Here is a 17,135-nt window from a genome sequence, read left to right on the forward strand (position 1 = left end):
AGGACCTCTGCTCTGAAAACTATTTGACCTCATGATTGTTGGGGAAAATCTGGGTGCCCTGACTAGGGTTAGGATATTCTCTACAAATAATCAGGGCTGCAGTGCTGATGACAAGCGTACTTCCCCACGACTGCTCAGGGCTGGAAGCAAAAGCATCTCAAACATCAGTTGTGAAAGTTCCAGGGGCTAATGTCCTCTGCAGGAAGAATAAGAGCCATCCTATAGACTTCCCTGTTCCAGAAGGCTCTGTGGTGAATACATAATTAGGCCCTCTGTAATTACCAGTTTGAATCTGCCTAGGACACTAGGGCTCCCACCCCCTAATTTACCTTATAAATTTATTCTGCTAAAAAAGTCGAAAATGTCAGTCTTCTGTGAAAGCTGCATAAATGAATTATCTCCCCGGATGACAGAAGGTGGGAAGGAGGGGGAAGCTTCAAGAGGACATTCTTCATTGTGAGTGTCTAAAAGTACCCCACACTTAGCGTGCACCCAGCACAGAGCCCAGCCAGGCTGCTTTCCGAGTCCAGGGCCGATGCTGCGGGGTGGAAGCCTGAGCTCCACCTGGACCAGGAACATGAGCTCCGCATCCCTGGCGGGTGGGGTGGGGGGTGGCATTTAAAATCAGCCCCTGTGGACATTAGAAAATCTTAGCTCAACGAGCAGTTTCAGATGCTGGAAATGAGGGAAAAACAAAGCAGCTTCTTGTAAAGGTTCTCATCCAGCCTTGTCTGACAGTCTCCCTGCACCCAGGACAACCCCGTGCGAGCACAGGGTCCTCCTGTGATCGCATGCATCTCAGATGCCCCGATGGAGCTCTTCACAGCCCAGTGCCAGCTTCTTTGATTCTTTCACAAACCTTTATAAAAAAACATATGGCGAGTCTTTAATGACATTTTAGAAGGTTTAGGAAATGAAGTTCTTCTAAAAGCCCTTCTAATCCCATAATCCTAACACAGTAGCGCCGCCATTCCTGTATCTCCTTCCAATCTTTTTTTCCATAGGAGGTTTCCCACCCCCAAAGCACTGTTGCTGCAACTTTTTTTTTAACTTTTGGGGGGCTGACCATAAAAGGCACAAGTGCTGATTCTGGGGAATTTCGAGACTATGAGGAGGGAATGACTGGTGGCTCTGTGATCCCCGTTTCTCAAGCGACACCCATTAACGTACTGAGAGGCTTCCTCCCAGCCTTTGTTCTGTGGGCTCGGCTTTTTCAGCCCCCATGCCAATTTGCAGAGGTATTAGTCTTGTAGTGAGGTCTAGCTGGCTCACCCATTGATGACCTACTATGTGCTCGCGACAAGCAGGGGAGAAGAGGCACGCCCTGGCTGTCTGTGTGGAGGTCAGGGCCCAGTTGATCTGTGGCAACCTACTGGCCGATAAAGAGTGTCATGTTTTCCTCTGGGCAGTTCCGGAGGTTAGCTGGGTCTCTGGCACATAGTGGGAGCTTCACCAGTATTCGTTGAATCTATTGATGAGTGAAACCTGGGGCAAATTACTCTTTTCGTGCCTGAGATGAAGTGCTGAGGTGTGTGCCATACTTCGGATGGATGTGGTTCTCCTCCCGAGCCCAGTACAAGGCCTCCAGATTAATAGTATATATTATTTATTAAATGCCCACTATGTGCCAGGCCCTGCGGACGGATGATCTGATGCACTCTTCATGACAGTCTCGGATGTGGTACAGGAGGACCTGGGACGCCAAGAAGAGAGGCTGCTTGCATGAGGTCTTCCAGCTCCCAGTGGGCCCTGTGGGGACCCAAACCAGCACCTCAATGGAGGCGTGCATCGAGTTGCTTGTGCCCTGTCCTGCATGGCTCACAAGGTTGTTGGAAGGGCAGATGCAAGCAGGGACGGGGAAGGCCTCCATCCCCCGTGACACTCTGCACCTCTGTGAGCTACTTGTCTGTTCCAGAATCTCACCAGGAGATCCGCTGTCTACTCCACCCCCTCTCACTACACCAGCCCCTTTCTTCTGGTCAGTTCTCTTTGGGACGCAACATCTCCAGATCTTCTTGATCTGTCCTTCCTCCCATTTTTCTCCCCCTCCGTTATTTGGTTTCAGAGCCGTGGTCATGTTTTTCTGGATTTTGCCTTCCCGAATGAAAAGAAAAAAAGCTTCTCTTACAGACCCCACTGTAGACCTTGTTTCTCTTTTAATTTTCTCTTTCGTCCTCTGTGTCTTCATCCTGCATTGACCCGGCCTTTGCTGTTCTAGTTCCACATCTGGTGGTGTTTCTGGCTGCCCGCTGCAGGGGGGCTGTAAACTGAGTCTGGGCGGAGACTGGTGTGGTTGTACGTAGAGACAGCCTGGGGTTCGTTCTGTCCCTGCCTCTTGGCAGCTGGCCCTGGGTTTCCTGGGGATGAACGTCCTTGTCTTGCCAGGATAAAATAAGATAAACCACCTAACGGTGTCATCAGACCATCTCTCTTTGACCTAGTAGGCCTTGAGGGTCTTGGAGAATCCTGTCATCTGTGACCAGGACCTTTGCCCCTTATTCCTTTGCTCCCATGTCACTTGGGGCACGCAGGCTAGAGTACTTTCGGTGGGCTGTATTAGGATCTAGAATAGTCTTATCACCATGTTATTGACTTTTGCTTTACCTTTTATATTTTTCAGAGCGGGAGCGGTGACAAACCTGATTTGTCTGGTTTGAATTCAGACAAATTCAGGTTTGTCTGAATGAGGAACCCTGGGTACTAGCCATCATACAGTGCTGCCATCTTTGGGGCCCAGTATTCCACATTGTGCCTGGCACAGAGCAGGTGCCCTGTCTGTGTGTGCTGTTGAAAGGACGAAATCACAGCCTGGGCCAGGCCCGCTTACCGCTGCTTAGACCGCCAGCCCACAGGTGTTCAGAAGCCCCGCGTGACAAGGGAGATCACCTTGTGGGGAAGTGAACACTCTCTCCTCTCTCCCCAGACCATGCAGCCACTGGGCGCCTTTTACACGGTCTGAGATACCAGGTCTGCGCCCCTGGTTGCATGCAGGGCAGGGGCGGGAGGGGGGGGACCCGACACAGCAGGCAGCCCTCTTGGTTGGTGGGGAGGGGCCTGATGACTGGCCTGGCTGCCACTCCTAGCAGGCAGGGTTTAGATGGTGGACGCCTCATCCAGCCCCAGTGTCCATTTTTCACTCAGAGGAAACCCTTGATGGGCGCTGTGAGGCTGGCGGGCTGGCTGCGGCTGGCTTGGTGCTGGGGCTAATGAAGCCACCGTGAACCTCGTCACCTCCTAACAACTTGGCGGGAGCTCCTGCTGGACTATGTGGCTGTTCAAGGGCCACGTACATCCATGGTGGATGTCACCACCAAAGGCCGGGCTGGGCACTGATGCAGCTAGGGAACCCGTGCCATGTCTTTCATTAAAGGAGGATCTATGTGACCACTGCTCAGCCTAGCAGGTCCTTTCTTGTTACCAGGGAAGTTGCAGTCAAAGAGCTTGGTGGGGAGCGGCAGCCAGGCACAACCCGGCTCATCTCAGGAGGGGACCGTGTCTCTTAGCGCTTCTGGGGGAGAGATGGCCTCCGACTGGCACGGCCATCCTAGCTGTGGGGGTCTCCCGCGGCCTCTGCCTGGGAGTCCTGGGGCCCCACGTGCCTCTGCCCCTTACTTGGGAACTGTAACCCTTAGAGATCAGAAGGAGCATGGGGATAAGACAATTCAATAAACTCACAATAAAACATCCAAAGCCTTTCATACTTTTTCACTTTCTTTAACTCAATTTATTTTTCATTTTGTGGACAGAGATTTAGTCTGGGTATTAGTTTATGATTTTTTTGCTGAAGGAATTACTCAACACACACACATATAAAAAGGAAATATTATTTTTATCATTTATTTTGTGCCATGTATACCATCAGAGAAAAAAGTAGAGCGAAATCACTTCAGCACCGCTGTGTTTTTCATTACAAAGTTATTACATATAGAAATTACTCCAAATTATCTGAAATGAATGGAAATTATGAGGTTTAAATTCCCCAGGTTACTGCAGGCACCGCTCTGGAAATTTATTTTGTCATCTTGCTGAACATAATTGCTACAACAGAATTTCTTCCATTTTACAACTGCAGCATAACTTATTTATACCGGTGTAGCTGTAATTTTACATCAATAAGTTGAATGGGAAGGAATACACAGGTGGTAATTGAAAACAATAATTTGTGCTGAGGTCCAGGTGGAACGGTTGGCTGAGGAAAAGACTCCAGTTACCGTGGGCAACAGCTCTGTGTCACTGTGGCCTCTTCCCATCCCATTCGCCAACACCCCGCACACGGTCCAGGCCGCCTCTGCCGGGTCCCCTGGGGATGCCTCAGGGAGAGCCTGGGCTTGTCCCAAGTCATCCCAGCCCGTGCACCCTGGTCTGCAAACCGAGGCTGGTGGGGCCGGGGGCCGGGGGGGGGGGGGGGCGATGGAGGGATGGAGGGATGGAGGGAGGGGCCCTGGGCTGCCTCCTGCATGTAGCGCCAATCCTCTCCTCCTGCTTTCCAACTTGCCTCTGGGTTGGGTGCTTGTAGGTACCCACAGCTAATTAAGGTGTTTGATAGATTTCAATTGGAGTGTGAGTTCTTGCCAGAAACATCGACAATTCGATTCCCCAAACACAACACAAGAGTGTTAAATCCACTAATGCTCTCTGCATTACTGTGTTCCTTCCCAGCCGGAATGTGTGGTCTGGGTACAATACCGAAATGGTCCCCAAGCAGGCGTCCTCACTCTTCAGTTCTCTAATTGTTCCTGTTAAGCAGATACAAATAATGAAACTGCAGATGCCTGTGCTGAATCCCAACAGCCGAGGAGTCTACCCGTATGAATATGGAGGTCCAAATTCAGATTAAAAAAAAAAAAAAAAACAGAACCAAAAAACCATGGACGGTAAATCTGTGCTCCTTATATGGCAGCCCAGTGGGGACAGGTAAGAGATAGGTGTCCGTGCTCCTGTCTCGGGTTCCACTTCAGGACACATGTGGGAGGGGAGGAGGAGCTTTGTCGCAAGTTCAAATGGGAAATGGTACTGCCACAGCTGTATTTTAGAAGCCATTGTTGTTTCAGTGATCCCAGCGGCTTAAAATCACAGTGAAATCATCTTTTTTAAAGGACTCAGATTAAACTAATACCAGAATGCACAGCAACCCAGCATCTCGGTTTTCCCTGGGTGGCATTAATTATCTTTTGTTGTAGCAAATTGTCTGCCTTGTAAATTGAGCCGAAAGTGCGTCTTCAAGCACATGCAATGTTTTAATATGCCCACAATGAAGCAACTTTTATAACTTCCACGTATGTTGGATATATTATTCCATCCCCAATTATGTGCCTGCAGTTCAAACTTTGTATTGTAGAGGCTTGTTTGTCATCTTGCACCCTGAACCCTTCTCTATTAAACAGAGGGGAAGCCACGTAAGTGTTTTCTAGGATACGAAGTACCTTTGTTGAATTCACTCGAAAGCATTCCTGGCTGTTTCTGAAACTACAAAACAAAGGATGAGACCTCCCAGATCCCCTTTTCTTTTCCAGCTCTGGAAGGCATATCTGAAGCAAGGTGTTGGCTGGTTCTTATTTTTATTTTTTGGTAAGCGCCCCCTTGCAGCATTTTCATTAGCTGTGCCTTCAGAGGGATGCTAGCCTGACTCATGCCTCTCTCCCCTTCTCTGTTTTTCCCTAAGCGAGGACTTCCCCCTCACTTCCCTTTCCACCACTTCCTTTGTAGAGAGCATCACAGCTCAGACAGGAGTTTTCAGAACCTGGGATTGGGGGTGGGGGCAGAGCTTGCAACTGAGTCACACTCACCTACGACTCCAGTTTAGTGTTCATCGAAACTTCCTCTTTCTCAAACTGCTTAAGGATACAAACTAATTAATCCTCACAGCCTCATAAAACCCTTGTTCGGAAGGTGACCACTATTGCCTCCACCCCTATCCCCTCCCCGTTTCCTATCACCAGACACCTCATTGTAGTGCCAGTCCTCATGGCAGTGGCTGACAGCCAGACTCAGAACTGAAAATTCCCTTCCGGATCCCGGTTCTTTCCCCAACTGAAGCATTTCAACTCTCTTTCTTTTCCTTGTCTATGCCCCAAATAGCGTAGATGGACGGTAACTAGACCGCTGGATTCAAACTAGCATATGTGTGTGCGCACACACATGTATGTTTTGCATTTTCAGTTACACAATTTGTAGACTCAGTGACTAGAGGAAAAGCAGCAGAGAGACCCTTTCTGTGCAACACACACACACACACACACACACGCTCTCAGCCACTCTTATCTCTGCGTACGTGGGGGTAGGGGGTGGGATTTGATGGAGTTTGATCGTCTTTGTGAACAATATTTTTTCCCAAGTCGACCAACTGGGTGATGCCAGTCCCTACCAAATTTGAATTGATGACTCAGAATTAAAATTAGCAAGGCAAGAAAATTCCAAATGAGGTGAGAAAGCAGTAGAAATAGTTCCAGATCCCCTAGTACTGAGCCATTCAATATCATTTCTGATGACAGGGACAGAGCTAGGAACATTCAATGTGGGTGTGAGTCTTTTTCATATACGGAGAGTTGGGTAAGTATTTTTAAGGAAAATAATACATGATTCAGGAACAGTGACTTTGGTTTAACCCCCTGCAGGCTGCAGCTATAAAGACAGCAGGCAATGATGCCTCTTAGTTTTCCTAGAACTTACCTATGCCTCATGTCCTTAAAGCAATAGTCAGAAATCTACCATGGTATCAAGCCCAAGTGTTGCTTGCAGAAACAAATAAGGTGCAATGATAATCATGTTTTAACAAAAGCAGTGTTGCTAAAGTCATTACATGGAGAGAATCAACCAAACAATTGCTAGAAGGCAAGTTTTGTGGTCCTGCCTCTGCTATAAAGTGACAATGCAAAAAACCCCTCCAAATCCAGCACAGCCTTAATTGAGTCCTTATGGCATTTAGAAATTTGCCATAATTTTCAGAAATGGCTTAAAATAATTGTAGAAGATATGTCAGGAAGCGCAAAAGGCCTCTTTCCGTCTTTTTATGCTTCTGGATTGGAGAGCTCCTAGAGATTCTAGAAGTGTAAGGAAGAAGATAAGGGCCATCTTGAGAGCCTTATTAATATGCATATTAACATGATTTGCTTAGTACCTCCATTACAGTTTCCTCAAAAGTGAAAACAAGTCAGTCCACTGATCAGATTGGTGCATTTTATTTAACCTCATCTTCACAGTCAATAGTGTTTATAGATCCTGAGGTACAGAAATTAACAGGCAGTTTGCTTCTGAGTTCGCCCTACACCTATGAGTATAAAAAATTTGCCTTTGCAGATTTTTTTTTTCTTTTTAAGCACCAGAAATGAAGCCCAAAGTAATTTGGTAAGATGTGTTCCTCAGTTTTTATATTGCTACAAAGTTATTTGACTACATTTTAGAGGGGTGGATCCCTGTTTAAAAAAAAAAACAAATGAAATGTGGATTTTTTTTCTGCAGAAACATTGGGAGTTCCCATTTCTATTGACACTACTTATCTTGGTTCTTTCCAGATTTTTGCAAAGACGTAATATAAAATATAACCGTTCAGAAGGCAAAGATAACATTGTAGGATCTCAAATAGAGCCCCACCTCAGCTAAGAGCTAAATATTGAGAATCATTCAAAGAATTTCAAACAAGAAGCCTGGCTTAGGGGGTCACGTGTCTGTTTAATCTGTCCCCACTGCATGGAGTGCGACACGCAGCACACGCAGGGAATCAGAACCCCACACGAGGTTAATAAAAATGCACTCTGATTTGATGAAATGATTTATGATTTCTGAGCTACTCCTCTATAAAGAAATTTAAAGAGACTGAGAATATGAGGGATTATCTGCTGGAATGCACTGTGAAGCTAGAAAAAGAAGAGCAGGGAAATATTTGTGAGTTCAAAAAGCTTTTTGACATCTGCTGTTTCTTTTTTTCTTTTCTTTCTTTTAGTTAGTGCAGAAAATATGGCATTTCTTTCCTTCTGATTCCAGTCTGCACAAGACCCCAGTCCTGAGCCAGGCACATAGTAGGCCTACAGCAGGTGGTGGAGAAATGAGTCTGAGGTATTGTAATATTACTTCAGGAGCACATTTGTACTGTACTTTTTATATTTTCCTATGTTAAGCACCTGCACACACACACACACACACACACACACACACACACACACACACACACACACACACACACACACACCTCCCCTGTTTTTGGGGATGGGAGTGACTTTTATTCTATACAAAGGTTTGGTAGATCAAGGGGTGGGGTGGGAGCGTGTGTGTGTGTGTGTGTGTGTGTGTGTGAGTGTGCAGTGACCTTCTCAGAAGGGTACTGGACACCCTGCCAGTCTAGGGTCCTGAGTAAAGAGTAAGGCCCAACCTCCGCGACCCGTTCCCGCATCGCCTGTCTGTTGTCTGGGCATCAAGAGAGGGGACATATTACTGGGGGCCAGCTGCCAAAGCCAGGCGGGGTCGAGGGAGAGGTTAAGGTCGGGGGAGAGGCGGCTATTGATCCGGCGTGGAATGCGAGACAGAGAGCGCAGCAAGACTAAAGGGGGAGCTGTGAGACCAGACATTAACAGCTTTCAGCGCTAATGATGCCCGTGCCAGACGGGCAAAGGGAAAAAAAGGAGACTGGAGCAGCAGCTGGGATTGCTCGCTGCCTGCACCCGGCCGCCTCTCGGGCGAGGAGGACGAGGAGGAGGAGGCGGCGGCGAAGGAGGAAAGGGAGGAAGGGGAGGAGGGGGAGGAGGAGGGGGAGGAGAGGGCGAGGGGGCCAGCGCAGGGCTGGGCAGGGGCAGGGCGGCCTCTCCCCGGCCGCCGCGAGGTGGAGCGCGCCGGCGGGTGGCGGCGTGTCCGGCCCTGCGCCGGCCCGCCCGCGCGTCCCTCTTCCCGCCGTCGGGGCAGCGCGGGGCCAATGAGGAAGTGCTCCCCGGGTCCGTCGCGACCCGCGCCGCCCCCTGCCCGCTACTTCCTGCCAGGGGTGGGGCAGGGGTGCCCCCTCCGCAGACCCCGCCGCCCGAGCCACAGCGGAGTTCCTGAGCGTCCTGCGCAGTACGCGGAGGGGCCCCCTTTCTTGAGGGGGGCTGTCGCAATCCCCCAGGCCGCAGACCAGGTCCCCAGGCCTTGTAACCAACGTCCAAGGCCCGGGGTCGCAGGTTGGGATTTTGGGTGCCGGACTGCCGGCGGAGCCGGGCAACAGGCATGCCGCGGCGATTTGAGTCAGACCTGCCCCCGGCGCTGTGTGACCTTGGGCAAAACGCTGGCCCTTTCTGGACTTCACAGTGCCAGTTCTCAGGCGGAGAGCTGACAGCCCTCCCAAATTTAGGAGTGGGCAGGTTGGGATGACCAGTTTGTGGTTTTCTTAAGAAGTTTATTAAAGGTGCGCGTGAGCATTTTTTCTTACTTAGGCCACTTTCCTGGAAAGATTTTCACCGTGGGGCTAGATGGGGAGAGGAAGAGGTGCTTCTGGACTTTGGACCACTTGGAGGTGGGGTGTGGGTGGGGGTGGTGGGCAGTTGTGTGTAGTCGAGGTGGGGGGAATGCCGACTCCTACCCAGCCCCTCCCTGCCCAGTCCCCACCTCCTCGGACGCCGACCCTGCAGCCCTGTCCGCAAAATTGCATGCTAGGGCACATTTTATTGTTATTAAATTTTGGAAGGGGGGGTTGGTTTGGGCAGGGAGTTCTTTCTCTTCTCACTGCGCTCTAAGTTGTTGGTACCTTCGCCCCACCCAAGACCTTGGGGGCGAGCAAAAACTCCATGTGTCCCCCAAGCAAAAGGACCCGAGGGAGGCGGCGCGCCCGGAGGCGTCACCGCCCAGCCACTCGCTTGAGTGAAGCCGCCAGAGCCTGGCCTGGGGGCGGGGTGGGGTGGGTGCAGCTGGGCTCGCCGGCGAAGCCCAGCCCTGAGCCAGGCCCCGACCCGCCCTGGCCGCCTCCTGGCCCAGACCAGAGGAACCCTGAGATGGGAGAGGGGTCCAGCGCGCCCAGTCATGGGGCAGGTCATCAAACAGACGAAGTTGGCCGCGGCCTGGGGAGGGACGGGGCGCGGGGTGGGGGAGATGCCCACGCGGCTGCGGCCTGGCCTTGTCCCCAGGCCACGGACAGGCCCCCACAACTCCTCTTGTCCTCGCCGGCTGGAGATCAAACGGCTGACAAGGCAGCTAGGTCCTTCCCAGTCTGACGGGCGATTTCAAGTCCTGCCCTGGGCGGAGGCACACTGGAGGTGGGGGGGTGTGGGGGGGGGCACGTTACTTCCAGGTTTCAGTAATTGTCATGGGGGCGAGAGGGGACTGGGGGACCTGAGGGAGTCCCCCGCACGAGTATCTTCAGACATCTGACCACGCCCACTTCTGGGTCAGCCCGTGCAAGTCCCTCTCCCACGCGGAGCACTCCTGTCTCCTTACCCCACGCCTCCCACAGACCCCGGCCTCCGGGGACGGGATCCGTGTTTGATCCCAAGGAGTTAATGGGGGGAGCGCACAGACTTGGATGACTATTTCTTCCGGAATGGGACTCACACAAGGTCTCAAGTTCCCCTTCCCCCGATTGTGCTCTTAATTCTTTCCTTCTCTCAGTATCTTTTATTTTGTCCACTTGGCTCTCCCAGAGTTTGTAATATCAAGATTTCTGTGGAGGCACTTTTTGGAAGTTTAACCCCGACCCCCCAATAAAACAAAAGTAAAACCAAACAAGCTACTCCTCCAGCGAGGAGAAACAAACCGGCCATCGCCCCCAGTCCCCGTGTCGACCCCAATCCTTTTACACAGCCCCTCCCCTTTTCAATCCAGAAGAGCTTTTGGATGGGTGGGTGGGGACTTGGGTTGATTCAACTTACTTCCACGCACTCAGCTCTCCTCCCTTCTCAGGGGGTCCTGCTCCCAGGAGGGGAGGAGGGATGAAGAGGATTTTCTTTTATTTAAAAATCTCCTCCTCCCCCCCCCCCCTTTTGCGCTGCCAGTGCACAGGGAGAAGAGGAGCGCACAAAAACGCTGTTTGCACGTGTGGCCGGCCTGGACTGCGGGTGTGCGCACGGGCGAGTGTGTGTGTGTGTGTGTGTGTGCGCGCGCGCGCGCGCGCGAGTGTGTCTCTGTGTGCTTTCTTGTTCTCTTACAGGGTACAATGTTAAAAAGCCACCGCTAGTCGCCCCCAGTGCTCCGACTCTCTGGGTCTTTTTGTCTCTAGTGCAGATTAAACGTCACGTCCGCACTTGAACTTGAATTTTATCCCATTGTACAGAGGCAGCCCCAGCCATAGAGAGACCGAGAGCTCCCAGAGAACCCGGACTCCGCCATCTTCACGTTGCAATCTATAGCTCCCAGTCCGCGCCCGCACCGACCCAGGCGCACTGGGCGAGCCGCCCCTCAGCCCCGCTCCCCCCGGGCCCGCGGCGCCAGGGGAGCGCTGGGGAGCGCTCGCGGGGAGCCGGCAGCTTCTCCGGCCGGCGCCAGCCTGCCAGGTGAACTGGGAAGGAGCCGCTCCTGGAGTCCCCCCAGAGCCTCGGAAGGGTCAGTCTCCGAGAAAAAAACAGGCAGCCCGCAGAAAGCCCAGAAACAACCGAACCGGGGCAGTTTTACATTGCTTTGGGTTTTTTGAGGGGGCGGGGTGAGGGGGTACGAGACAAGTCCCCAAGTTTTCTTTGCTTTTTTTTTTCTTTTTCTTCTTCTTTTTTTTTTTTATTTGTTTGCATTTTTTTCTCCCCCACCCCCCCTCCTGGTAGAAGTGCGCTTTCCACCTACCAGAGCCTGAAAGAAAGTGTCAGGAGCCGGTGCAAAATCCGGTTAAGTTCAAGAAGACATTTGGAAGTCCAGGAGGCCAAGCAGTTTGAAGAAGTGTAAGCGAATTTTTTTCCTTCAAAAGAATATATTTTTAAAGAAACCAGCCAGTCCGCGGCAAGCAACAGCAGATTTTTTTTTTGCCTCTTTCTCCTATTTTAGATCGAGAGATTTTTCTTTCCTTTTTTTCCTTCTCTTTTTCTTTTTGCAAACAAAGCAAAAAACAGCATAGAAGAAAGAGCAAAATACAGAAGAAGAAGAGGAGGAAGAGAGGGCAAGAGAGGAAGGGGGTAAAAAAAAACAAAACACCAACCCAGGCAGAAGAGGAGGCGAGGAGGCGCGGCGGCGGAGGCAGCGGCAGCGGCGGCGGCTCGGACCCCCTCCCCCGGCTCCCCCCATCAGTGCAGCTCTCCGGGCGATGCCAGAATAGATGCCGGGGCAATGTCCCGCCGCAAACAGGGCAACCCGCAGCACTTGTCCCAGAGGGAGCTCATCACCCGTAAGTGTCTGCGGCGTGCGCACCAGGGGCCGGAGGATGGGGCTCCGGGTGCCCGGGGCTGGGTACACAGAGCCGGGCCGAGCGCCGGGGCCGCCCGCGGACTCGCAGAGGCAGCGGCGGCGGCCCAGAGTATGGGGCGGAGGGGGGGGGGCTGGGGGGGCATAGGAAAGTTTCTTTGCAGCCCTGGGAGTCGGAGCGGTGCGCACTCAGACGCGCTTCGGGTTCGAGGGCCTGCGGAGCGGGTTCCGGGCCGGGGAGGGGGCGCGCAGGCTGGAGGAGGTGTGTATGCACGCGGAGCCCGGCTGGACGCTCGCCCCTCCGAGCGGCGTGTGTGGCGGCGGCGGCGCTGGTGGCGGGGTTTGGAGAGGAGGGGGAGGGGGCTGGGGGAGTGGAGGGGGAGGGGGGAGCCGGGAAGTGGGGAAAAGTTGGCGAGCGCGTGGGTCCGCGCTGACGGCGCGGGCGGAGGAGAGCGGGGTGCGCTCCGGCCTAGGAGAGACGCGGGGCGAGTGGCGGCCGCCGGCTCCGGGTCCCCGGTCGCTGCACCCGCCCGGGCAGGGCGCCGACCACGCCGGTCCTAGGATTCTGCCGCCGCCTTTCTCTCCTCTCCTCCTGCTATTTGCAAAAGAATCCAGCTGCGCGGCTGTTTGCTGGGCTCATGCCCCCACCCCCATTTCCCCACCTCCGTCTGTCTCCTGGGATGATCTTGTCTTCTATCCCCCACTCTAAAAAAAAAAAAAAAAAAAAAGGTGGGGGGTTGGGGGCTGATGAAAAAGCCCCGCCACGGGGAAAAAGAAGGATTGTCAGCTAGGGTTAGGAAGACAGGGATGTGCTTGTAAAATAGGGGGAAAAAATAAGAAGAAGAAAGAAGAAAGAAAAAAAAAAGAGAGAGACCTATCAATCTCCTACCCATCTTTCTATCTCCGTATCTTTCATCTTCCTTCTCTAAATAAACAAGGCAGGTCGCAGTGGAAATCCACCGGCTGAAATCGTGTGGATTTCAAGCAAGTGGCCGGGCAGGCAAAGTCAGGCAGCGGGGCAGAGACTCAGCAGCTTCCAGCGCCCGAGTTGGGTTTATTTAGAAAAGGGAAAAAGCAAGCGCGAGCCGGCCAGGTACGGTGTTTGCAGGGGAGCTCGCCCCGAGTACCCGCACAGTTGCACGGGAAGGTCGGCTCGCAGCGCTCCCTGCCCGGCGCAGCCCGCGGGGCCGCTGCTTCTCGGCGCGCGAACATCTCCCCGTGGTCCTTTCTCTCGCGGTGCCTAGGTCGCCGTTGCTTTTTTTTTTCTTTTTAATTGCAATAGTAATAAAACATCCTCTGGGTGCCATCGAGACCGTGGGCAGGTTGTGTTCCTGCAGTCCTCCAAGCGCCTCGTCGGGCTGGGGCCGGGCAGCCCGCGCGGAGCTGGAGAGGGCTGCGCGCCCAGCCGCAGCCTAGGACTGGCTGTGGGGCGGCCGAGAGCCGAATATTTATGTTATATTTTAAAAAATTTAAATAAATAAATAAATATATAAAGGGGCTCTCCCCTCCCCTGAACACCCAGCATAGGAGCCATCTGCTCGGAGCATTGCCGCTGCCACCTCTCCTTTGTTGCAGCAGATACATTAGTAAGAATTTGTGGATTTATTATTGTTTTTTGGGGAAGGGAATAGATTTTAAAGTGGGCTTCGCCTAGGGAGAGGGATGCGTTTTTGGAGGGAGGGAAGAGAACTTCTCTTTTATTTTTCGCCGTTGTAACATCAAAGAAGACTCACTGGTTGCCTTTTAAACAAAATGTTTTACAACCAGATTTGAGCCTGGTTTGATCAAGGTCCTTTTGGCCAGTTGACATTTCATCCTTTACCAAGCCGAAGCCGTCCCTTAGCCCTCCACACCCCCACCCCCTTTAGATGGTGTACTGGTTGTTACAATGTCTATATTTGCAGAGGTTAGTTTCTCTGGGAGGCAGTTTGCCCCTCATAGTCTCTGTATAATTGCCAGGGTTGTTTTTGAGGAGGGGGAAGTTGGGGGGGGTGGGGAAGGGGGAGTTGTCAGGGCTGCATTGCCAAGCTGGAAGCGGGGAAAGGAGCCCGGAGTGTTTGCAGTTGTGTGTGGGGGGGGGGGCGGGGAAGAAGCAGGTAGGGTTGCTTTGCTTTTGCTCTCTCCCCCTCTGGCATTCCTGGGACATCAAGAGAAAGCCCTGGCCAGAAGGACTGGTGGCAGCTGGTTGTGGGGGACAAGGCATGCCTGGTGCAACATCCTTCCATCCTTCATTTGTCCCCTCTGTCGCTCAGCCTTGCTCGGAACGGTGCTGGGGAAAAGGCGCTGCCCCTGGAGCAGGGAGGGAGGGAGAAGAGAGAGGCAAAGGAGAAGAGGTGAGGAGGTGGAGGCAGAGGAGGAGGCAGGGGCAGAGGAAATCTCGCCTGCCTTTCAGGGGCACATGGAGCCCAGGGCATGTGCAGGGGGTCAAGCAGGGAGAGTGGCCCAACCAGTTTTCAGACAAGGCTATTTATTATCAAAAAGCAGCTGGCTTCTCTGTCTGTCCTGTGTCGCCCGGGAGGTAGGAGTGCGGGCAGGGGGATGGCAAGAACTGCATGCAGTTGAGGCTGCGTGGCCCGCGGAAGGGCCTCTCCACAGGGGTGCAGGAGTCGTGGCTTTAGGGCGCTCTGGAGCCCTGGCCAGCAAGAAACGAGTGCTATCACAGCCCTGACCCCGGGGTTCACGTTCTAGATTTTAAATGCGAAAGAAACTACCCAAAATGTGGTGCAGCTTCGGTGGGGTGGCAGCCCCTGGTTCTCTAGAGACAATGTAACTTAGGATGACTGCTGGTCTGGGAGACAGGAAGAGCACACAAACAGCAAACAATCTTGGGGTGGGGGACATTAGAGAAGAGCTCTGTAGTGAGCCTTGTTAAACGTACAGACAGGGCCAGAGAGAGGAGAAGTATAAAACAGGGTGGGAGACAGCTGGGGATGAAAACCTGGGCTTCTGGTTTGTTTCAAAATGTTTGACCCAGATGGATATGGCTTTTAGAATGGGAGGAGGACAGACAGGGCTGTTAATAAAAACAAACACAAAACAACAGTGACAATGGTGAGGAGGGAGGAAGAGGGGCAGTGGCTGACCAGGCAGAGGGAAGGGCGCTGAGCCCGCAGTGCCAGACAGGGAGAGTAGGGGAAATGGAGATGAAGTCTGGTCCACGAAGGAGCTCTGAGGCTTTCCGAAGAAACTAAGATGTCCCTGGTAAATTATACAACCCTAGCAAAGGTGATTTTTTTCAACAACCTACCAACAGGTTTCCTTGGAAGATCAGTAATTTTCTGTACGAATTCACAATTTTGCAAAACAACTAGAGACCCAAGGTTTGACACGGAAGTTAGGCTAACTGTGTTAATTTCACGGTTGCCTTTTAAATTGGGTTTTGCTATATAGCTGTGTGTTTTGGAGGCGGCTGGTTTCACAATGACCTTAACTCTCTGGGGTATAGTGTATCTCCAGTTGTCCACAATATTTCAAGATTGGGCCTCCGATAAATTTCATAAGACATGGGCCCCTCTTTTTGGGGGGGGTAGTTGGGGGGAGAGTGAAGTTTGTCTCCCTTCTGCACAGAAGGGAACCCCATATCATTAGAAGTGTGATATAAGTCAGCTGCTCTGATTCCACGGGAGAATAAAAATGTGTTCATCAAAGGTGTTATGCCAGGCTGATTTTATTCATTTGTAATTCACACCTGAGAGAAAAACAGCCGTGAGCGTATTTTAACAACCCTTAATATTTTTAAAGGGTATTCTTTCCCTCCCTGAATATTATGTACATATGTATATTTCTTTCTTTGAGGGTGGGAGCTTGCTATCTCCCTATGCCTTGGCCTTGGCGATTTTTTGTGTGGCCTCCAGAATGTTTTGTACAAGAAAACCGAGTCATTTCTCAAGTGCTAGAGTGAATGCAGTTACTTTGGTGAAGCCGGCCTTAGGAACATGGAGGGAGGCTGAGGTCAGATGGCTGGGTGTGGCGCTTTGCTGACCACGGTGCAGGACTCCAGGGGTCTCACCGACTGAAGAGAAAGGCCAGCTTTGGGTGCATCTGACAGTAATTAGCGGTATGTCTCAGGTGAGATGGAAGCATGCGGAACAGTTCGTTTACAGATATCAGCTTCCGACTGTAGAGAGCACCAGTTTCTAGCGCCTTATCAGTCTCAAGCTCTTGGCGCTGTCTTTTAGCTTAGAACACGTCTTGCACTAGGCCTTCCCTTTTTCCTTTTCATCTCCTTCCTTGATCGCTTTGCATTCTCTGTTGCTTGTTGTGATAAAATACTTTCCAAAATAAACTTTCAGTTGAATTGGCTTTTGGTTGATGGCAAGCCTGAAACGCCGAGCCGCGCCTGGTGCCACTTGGCAGCTAGGGGGAGCTCGGTGCCCGTGTCATGGCTTGGCGCCTTCGCTACAATGGGCCAGGAACGGGCTTCCATCAGCAGCCGAGGCAGCTTGCCTTGCTGCAAAATGTCTTAAGTGTGAAGTTGTAATATTGATTTTCCTGCAGAGATTCGAGCAGGACAAAATGAGAATATAAGTTTGAGAAATCTATTTTCAAGCTATTGGCATTGATTTACAAGCCCTCACTAGGCAGATGGGGGCATTTTTCTTTTTTTCTCTTCTTTTCCTGCTTTTTCAACAATTAAAATGGTTAGTTTTGAATGGGTGTGTTTTCCCCTATGAGTCTGTGGTCTTGACTTTCTGAAAATCCCATTAGGCTGTTAAGGCATTCGCAATGGAACGAGGGAGGTCTGGGAAGAGCATACATCATTTTGTCCGTTTCTGTGTTGCATGTCACAGACCCAGGGAACAGTCAAGAATCCCTGCTTTTGGGAGTCATATTCCTAAAACATCTTGATGAATGGAAAT

General features: G+C 51.8%; 1 protein-coding gene across 4 annotated transcripts in view; it reads left to right on the forward strand.

Moving 5' to 3' along the window:
- Positions 1 to 12,038: 12,038 nt before the first annotated feature.
- BCL11B (BAF chromatin remodeling complex subunit BCL11B) overlaps positions 12,039 to 17,135 on the forward strand; it is a 95,282-nt gene continuing 90,185 nt past the window's right edge. For all 4 annotated transcript variants that reach the window (XM_027572472.2, XM_027572474.2, XM_027572473.2 and 1 more), the window contains exon 1: positions 12,039 to 12,259. In XM_027572472.2, coding sequence (XP_027428273.1) covers positions 12,202 to 12,259 — 58 coding nt within the window. In that variant the 5' untranslated portion in view covers positions 12,039 to 12,201. The remainder of the gene's footprint in view (positions 12,260 to 17,135) is intronic.

This window comes from Zalophus californianus, chromosome 6 (assembly GCF_009762305.2).
Source record: "Zalophus californianus isolate mZalCal1 chromosome 6, mZalCal1.pri.v2, whole genome shotgun sequence".
In the NCBI taxonomy this organism is placed as follows: domain Eukaryota; kingdom Metazoa; phylum Chordata; class Mammalia; order Carnivora; family Otariidae; genus Zalophus; species Zalophus californianus.